This window comes from Salvelinus sp. IW2-2015, linkage group LG36, assembly GCF_002910315.2.
Source record: "Salvelinus sp. IW2-2015 linkage group LG36, ASM291031v2, whole genome shotgun sequence".
Classification (NCBI taxonomy): Eukaryota; Metazoa; Chordata; class Actinopteri; order Salmoniformes; family Salmonidae; genus Salvelinus; species Salvelinus sp. IW2-2015.
In genome coordinates, this window is record NC_036875.1 from 9493054 (window position 1) to 9501402 (window position 8349).

The window sequence follows — 8349 nt, forward strand, 5'->3', positions numbered from 1 at the left end:
GTGGGAACTCCTTCAAGACTGTTGGAAAAACATTCCAGGTGAAGCTGGTTGAGAGAATGCCAAGAGTGTGTAAAGCTGTCATCAAGGGTGGCTACTTTGAAGATTCTAAAATCTAAAATGTATTTTGACTTTTTTGGTTACTACATGATTCCATAGGTGTTATTTCATAGTTTTGATGTCTTCACTATTATTTTACAATGTAACTTGCAAATAAGGTGCTGGGTGGATTATTCATAATTTCAATATCTTTATTTTCATTTAATAAACAGTAAAACATTATTATTATTTTTTTTTTTTTAAATCTCAGCTCTGATTGAAAGGAATTTCACATCCTTTCTGTTTTTAAACCCATTCACGACAAGCGGTTCTTGAACACGTCCCTAAAATGTCAACGTCCCAGCCCTGTTTCCATGGTAACAAAACTTTGGGCACAGTCTGTTGGGCACAGTCGGACGTTTGTCTTGTCACTCGTTGCAAGCTAGCTCTAAACCCATACTCGGTTTTCTCCGCGCTCTTTGCCAGTGTCCAGATTTGCAACCGCTGTATAGCAGGAGATGTAAGTAATGTTTTGCAACGATTCCTGAACATCACACCGCCTTGCTAGAAACCCATACTTACATCCATGTGCTTAAACGAACACCTATACTGTTACTGTTAGCTTGCTTTGAACTAGCTAATGCTAGCTGGCAACGCCTTATTGCTAAGCTAACGGTAGCTAACTGACTAGCCATTTGGCCAGCAGTGTTGGCAAGGATGACAAATGTGTTGCGTTCTTTTTCCATCAGAAAGACCACATTCGACATGGACACTGACACAGATCACCGACAAAACAACGATGGCAAGTAACTTACAGAGGGTCTTCAAATGTGCAAAGTTGACCCACATTTATTTTTACAAATTAACTGTTACCGTTATACTAACGTTATGTGTGAAGGCCCAGTACTATTTGGCTAGTTAGCTAGCTACATCTCAAATGCTAAACGAGCATCTCTAAAAATGTACCAGGTGAATGTGTTAGTTGAAGTACCTAGCGAGCTTGAAGCGAGGCATAAGATTGTGTTTGTGTTTTTAGACGTTAACAATGGTGATGATTGTTCAACAAAAGCTGCCCCGACCTCCCAGATTCCTGGGCTGTCTGAAGATGCTAACAATGGTCCTGAGGAGAGGAGTAAAGGGCGCCGTACGGGAGTTAATGAGTCCGATTCTGCTTATACTAAACTGGCTAAACAAGGAGGACAGAGGGGTAAAAACGATATTCTGTTTTAAAAAGGGAAATATCACACATTATCTATCCTTTCATCTGTGGAAATAAAGTCAGATAACGTTATATCTAGCTATCTGTGGAAATGGGAAAATGACACACCCATCCATATAATTGGAAGGATTGCCACGCGAGACTACTGACGTTAGCTAGCGAGCTAACTCGCAAATAGCTAGTATACAAAATGGATAGCCAAGTTCTTCTCATCATTTACAGGTTTATTGTGGCATGAGGAGACCAACTTGGACACCAAACCTAACTCTGCATCTTACAAGGCTCCTAACTGGTTTTCTGGTTCTCCAAAAGCTAAAGAGCAAGCAAGGTAAAGGCAAATTAAAATGAGAGTAATGACAGTGTGGAATAAAAAAAAAATGTCTTTGTGTTAGCTAGTAATTTTATGGCTCCTTGGCTAGGCCAAGTTGAATTGTTTGCATTAATCATGCAAATTGCATATTTGTTTGTGGTTGTATGGCATGTACCCTATTGTAAAACAGGGGTGTGTTCAGTGTATTAAACGTTTTGCTACGTTGCGTGATGGTTTGTACCTAATAACACGTTTCCCTCAAACAGTGCACTTTCCTTCAACATCCTTTGTATGTTTGCTCCCTTTTGGTGGTTGTGGCGAAGTGTGGTCAGATCAATATGGGTGTGGTCACCATTTGAAAACTCATGCAGCACACTGTAGTGTATACACGATCACCCTCTGGGCCACCATTATCATCACAACATTCTTCAACTGGTCGTTCAGAACAGCACCGTCTCCGTTGTATCAAACATTGCACACCGTTGAGTCCTGCTGAACGCAGCCCTGTTATACCAGATAAGTCTACTAGTAAAATGGGTTATTTGTCCATTTTTCTTTCTTCCAGCCCAACTGAGAGTTTCCAAAACTACATGTCAACTAATGCTCCTTTTGGGAGTGATAATAAGTCAACTTGGGAAAGGGACTTTGATGACAAAGAGAAGGTGAAGGGAGAAATCCTTGCAATTTCCTAAAACAACTGTAACAATATTACACCCTCCCTATTGTGCCACTATAAATCGAGTTTATAGTTTATTCTTAGGTGTTTGAAGTACAGTATGCAGACAGACCTGTTTAGATCTAGATTTACTGATCTATTTCAGACATTGACTTTTTTTGTCAGCATTATATCACCTGCCTAGTATCATGAAAAGCCTAATGTTTTTGGTGCAGTAAAATAGTATTAGCTAACAAGGAATAGAGTTCTCAGACTAAACACCTACCGTATCCTGAGAACTTATAACCAACCACTTAACCACCATCTTTGGCTATGTCCACCACTGTTGGTGAAATGTATTTGGTTAGCATCAAATTGTCACTGACGTTTATCATATTTAAATGATTCTAGATTTATAAGATTCCTCTCTTGCAGTTGCATGGATCGAGTAGAAAGTGACCTAGTATGTCCAATAGAGGCCGAAGTTGCCAACTGAAATAGTGTGTTTCATCTATGATAAATGATAAATTCAAGACACTTTGTTTTTATTTTCAGATATCTCCCAACAGCCAAATGGAGAACTTGTCCATAGCATCAGGAAAGAACGAAGAGGCAGCAGGAAATTTCAAGAAAACGTGAGTACGCCCTTTGAAATATTTGCACCAGATATCCACAAGATGGCAATGTTCTATTTTTCATGCACAGCAGAGTTGTGCCTCTCCAGACAGCTTGGGCAACTTGACAATATGTAACTTTATTATAGGCTCAAACTCGGTCATATACATTCAAATAATCAATGTCAAATAGAAAGAGATTTCAAACACATTACTTCAGTATGTAATTCCTATTGATTGTTAATGATAGGGGATTATTTATACTGTGAGAATACAATGAATGATTTACAGTGCCTTCGGAAAGTATTCAGACCCCTTGACTTTTTCCACATTTTGTTACGTTACAGCCTTATTCTAACATTTTATTAAATAGTTATTTTCCTCAATCTACACACAATACCCCATAATGACAAGGCAAAAACAGGTTTTTAGATATTTTTGCAAATGTATTAAAAATACTAACTGAAAAATCACATTTACATAGGTATTCAGACCCTTTACTCTGAACTTTGTTATAAGTACCTTTGGCAGCGATAACAGCCTTGAGTCTTCTTGGGTATGACGCTACAAGCTTGGCACACCTGTATTTGGGGAGTTTATTCTCTGCAGATCCTCTCAAGCTCTGTCAGGTTGGATGGGGAGTGTTGCTGCACAGCTATTTTCAGGTCTCTCCAGAGATGTTTGAGCGGGTTCAGGTCCAGGCTCTGACTGGGCCACTCAAGGGCATTGAGACTTGTCCCGAAGCCACTCCTGCGTTGTCTTGGCTGTGTGCCTAGGGTCAAGGTCTTGTTGGAATGTGAACCTTCGCCCCCAGTTGGTGGTCCTGAGTGCTCTGGAGCAGGTTTTCATCAAGGATCTCTGTACTTTCCTCTGTTCATCTTTGCCTCGATCCTGACTAGTCTCCCAGTCATCGTAGGGATGGTGCCATGTTTCCTCCAGACGTGAGGCTTGGCTTTCAGGCCAAAGAGTTCAATCTTGGTTTCATCAATCCAGATAATCTTGTCTCTCATGGTCTGAGTGTCTTTAGGTGCCTTTTGGCAAACTTCAAGCGGGCTGTCATGTGCCTTTTTTACTGAGGAGTGGCTTCCGCCTGCTCACTCTACCATAAAGGCCTGATTGGTAGAGTGCTGCAGAGATTGTCCTTCTGGAAGGTTCTCCCATCTCCACAGAGAAATTCTGGAGCTCTGTCAGAGTGACCATCGTGTTCTTGGTCACCTCCCTGACCCAAGATCCTTCTCCCCCGATTGCTCAGTTTAAAGACACTCAGACCTGCTCTAGGAAGAGTTTTGGCGGTTCCAAATTTCTTCCATTTTAAGAATGATGGAGGCCACTGTGTTCTTGGGGACCTTCAATGCTGCAGAAATTCTTTGGTACCCTTCCCCAGATCTGTGCCTCGCCACAATCCTGTCTCTGAGGTCTGCGGACAATTCCTTTGCCCTCATGGCTTGGTTTTTGCTCTGACGTTCTCTGTCAACTGTGTAACCTTATATAGACAGTTGTGTGCCTTTCCAAATAATGTCCAATCAATTGAATTTACCACAGGTGGACTACAAGTTGTAGAAACATCAAGGATGATCAATGGAAACAGGATGCATCTGAGCTCAATTTTGAGTCTCATAGCAAAGGGTCTGAATACTTATGTAAATAAGGTATTTATGTTTTTTATTTGTAGTAAATGTGCAAAAATGTCAACCTGTTCTCGCTTTGTCAATATAGGGTATTTTGTGTAGATTGAGGATTTTTGTATTTATTTAATCCATTAACAAAATGTTACAGTCAAGGGGTCTGAATATTTTCTGAATGCACTGTATAATATTATAAATATTAAACAGAATTACCATTACAGTCATTTTGCCAAAATGACAACTTTTTTTTTTACTGTCTTTTGGATATGACTTCAGGACCCCTCCCACTTGAATTGCAGTGCCACTATTGCACAGGGTTTCTGTTTGGCAACAAATGCATTTGATCAGTTTCCTAAGAACAAATTCTTGGAAAACTTGATATAAAACATTTTTTTTTTCAATATCATGTGTGTTTGGGGTTATTGTCAATTTTGTCTCCTGGCAGAGGCAACCAGATTTTGGGGCAAAATGTCCTGGTACTGGGTAAAGTTCATAATGACGTTGACCTTAACAATTGCCGCAGGACTAGTGGAAGCAAAATAGCCCCATAACAAGATCCACCACCGTATTTTGCAGAAGGTAAGGGAGTCTTTTCTGCTCATGCGTTCTCATACAGGGGCTCCGATAACTCTCTGAACGCGGAACGAGGGAGATCTCGGTTTTGTTGTTTTGAAAGTGTATTGAAAGTCTTAGTTCTTGGATCCTGCGATGCAGTTGGCATCAGTTTCTGGGACTGCTAGTCTCTGTCCAGTGATCCTGCCGACCAAGGACTGGTCTAACAAGCTATTTGGTGTAGCAGTTAGCCTAGCTGCTAGCTTGATTTTCTTGAGGGCTTGAATGCAGCTCGCAATGCGGTTAGCCATTGTGGCTGGGGCCATGGATTGTCCCGTGTTTGTGGCTGTCTAGATCCCTGCTGTTTGTTTTCAATCTTCCCTGTGACCTGCCCTGTCTGGAACTGTGAGGAGTAACAGCGTATCCTACATTTCTAGCTACCATGACAAAGACCAAAGCCAGTGGGAGTACCGTTAAGGACAGTGGTGTCTCTCTATCACACGTGAATGAAAACGTTCTACAAGCAGTTGTTACAACAACAAGAAAATAGCTTGTGTTTTGTCCAAATGTTGGTGGATTCAACTAATAAAAGAATGGGTGATCTGACCAGAGAGGTCCAGGACCTGAAGAACAGTTTGCAGTTCTCCCAGGGTCAGCTCGATGAGTTGAACCAGGAGAACGGCAAGATGACAGCAATCAGTAAGTCATTGAGAGAGGAGATCAGTTCTGTGTGTGAATCCATGATAACAATGACGAATAAATCTCGAGGGACAATCAAGGCGGAACAACATGGTTGTGGTTGGAAGAGTCTGAGGACCAAGTGAGGGAAATGATCTCTGAGAAATTCAAGATGGACCCCAGGAAGATTGAGGTGGGACGCGCCCATATGACTGGAAAACCCACCACCGGCCCAGATGACAGGCCCAGGCTGATAGTGGTCAAGTTCCTGAGGTTCTGTTCTGGAGAGAGCCAATAACTTGGGGGCACCAAACATCTTCCTCAACGAGAACTATCCTGAAGCTGTGCGCCAGAAGAGGAAAGAACCTATCCCAGCCATGAAAGCTGCCAGAGCGTGTGGGGACATTTATTACATCCGCTATGACAGGCTCATTGTCCACCCTCCCTCCCAGAAGCCTGGAAGGGATGCTTGAGCCAAGCCTATGGGTTCGTAGCTTCAACCCCGCAACACACACCCACCAATTGATTAATGGACTGCTTAATGTATGTTTTTATCTTGCCTTGTTTGCCCTTTTTAGTATTATGTATATCTCTGATAAGCTACCCAGGAGCTGAAAATAGCCCATATTTATAGATGTAGCCTTAGAAATAAGGTTCATGAAATCAACTTGCTAACATCAGATAACATTCATATATTAGCCATTTCTGAGACTCACTTAGGTAAGTAATTTGATGATACAGCAGTAGCAATACAAGGATATATAGAAGAGATAGAAATGCTTATGGGAGAGGTGTCGCTGTATATATTCAGACCATATCCCTGTAATGCTTAGAGAAGATCTTATGTCAAGTGTTATTGAAGTGTTGTGGTTGCAGGTGCACATCTAAAGCCTTTTCTTTTGGGGTGTTGCTATAGGCCACCAAGTGCTAACAGTCAGTATCTAAATAATATGTGTGAAATGCTTGATAGTATATGTGATTTTTAAACAGAGAGGTCTACTTTCTTGGGGACCTGAATATTGCCTGGTTTTCATCAATCTGTCTGCTCAAGAGGAAGCTTTTCACTGTAACCAGTGCCTGTAATCTGGTTCAGGTTATTAACCTACCAGGGTGTTTACAAACACAACAGGAACAAGATCATCCACATTTATACTAACACTGTAGAACTTTGGATGTAGTGATCACAATATAGTGGCTACATCCAGGAAAGCCAAAGTTCCAAAAGCTGGGCCTAAAATAGTGTATAAGAGATCATACAAAAGATTTTGCTGTGACTCTTATGTGGATGTTCAAAATATTTGTTGGTCTGATGTGAACAAGACAGTTAACCCACTGTTCCTAGGCCGTCATTGTAAATAAGAATTTGTTCTTAACTGACTTGCCTAGTTAAATAAAGGTAAAATGTGATTAATAAGGAGCATCCAGACGCTGCACTTGATGAATTTATGAAATTGCTTCTTCCAATTATTGATACACATGCACCTGTTAAGAAACTGACTGTTAGAACTGTTAAGGCTCCATGGATTGATGAGGAATTGAAAAACTGTATGGTTGAAGAGATGGGAGGGGTGGCTAATAAGTTTGACTGCACATCTGACTTACTGCAAATTGAGAAATTATGTGACTAAACTCAACATAAAGAAGAAACTGTATTATGAAGCCAAGATGAATGATGTAAAAAAAACTTTGGAGTACATGAAATGAAATTATGGGCAGAAAGACATTCACCTCAATCTTTCATCGAATTAGATGGCTTATTCATCACAACCATTTGAGCCATTGTATTCATGCATAAAAAAACATAATGAAAGAAAAGCATTGCAGGTTTGAATTTTGTAAAGTTAGTGTGGGAGAGGTGGAAAAATTGTTATCGATCAATAATGACACCTCTTGGCATTCACAACTTAGATGGAAAGCTAATGGGGATGGTAGCTGACTCTACAGCCACTCCTATCCGTCCTCTTTAATCTGAGCCTAGGGGAAAGTCTTTGTCCTCGGGCCTGGAGGGAAGCCAAAGTAATTCCGCTACCCAAGAGTGGTAAAGCGGCCTTTACTGGTTCTAACAGCAGACCTATAAGCTTGCTTCCAGCTCTTAGCAAACTATTGGATTTTTTGTTGTTGACCAAATACAATGATATTTCTCTGTAAACAAATTCACAACAGACTTTCAACATGCCTATAAAGAAGGGCATCAACATGTACTGCACTGACACAAATTACTGATGATTGGTTGAAATAAATTGATAATAAGAAGATTGTGGGAGCTGTACTGTTAGATTTCAGTACAGCCTTTGATATTATTGACAATAACCTGTTGTTATGGCTTTTCAACCTCTGCCATATCGTGGATTCAGAGCTATCCATCTAATAGAACTCAAAGGGTTTTCTTTAATGGAAGCTTCTCTAATGTAAAATATGGAAAATGTGGTGTACCGCAGGGCAGCTCTCTAGGCCCTCTACTCTTTTCACAAATGACCTGGCATTAAACAAAGCATTTGTATCCATGTATGCTGATGATTCAACCATACGCATCAGCAACCATAGCTTATGAAGTCACTGAAACCCTTAACAAAGAGTTGCAGTCTGTTTTGGAATGGGTGGCCAGTAATAAACTGGTCCTGAACATCTTTAAAACTAAGAGCATTGTATTTGGTACAAAT

The 8349-nt window shown here is 40.7% G+C and overlaps 1 protein-coding gene across 2 annotated transcripts in view; it reads left to right on the forward strand.

Moving 5' to 3' along the window:
• Positions 1–418: 418 nt before the first annotated feature.
• The window catches only part of LOC111959535 (uncharacterized protein C7orf57 homolog), a 14075-nt gene continuing 6144 nt past the window's right edge, over positions 419–8349 (forward strand). Inside the window, exons 1-6 of one of the 2 annotated variants that reach the window (XM_023981167.2) lie at positions 419–556; positions 786–838; positions 1073–1243; positions 1478–1583; positions 2131–2227; positions 2776–2855. In XM_023981167.2, the coding sequence (XP_023836935.1) occupies positions 802–838; positions 1073–1243; positions 1478–1583; positions 2131–2227; positions 2776–2855 (491 nt within the window). In that variant the 5' untranslated portion in view covers positions 419–556; positions 786–801. The remainder of the gene's footprint in view (positions 557–785; positions 839–1072; positions 1244–1477; positions 1584–2130; positions 2228–2775; positions 2856–8349) is intronic. The other variant, XM_023981166.2, reaches the window with a different exon arrangement.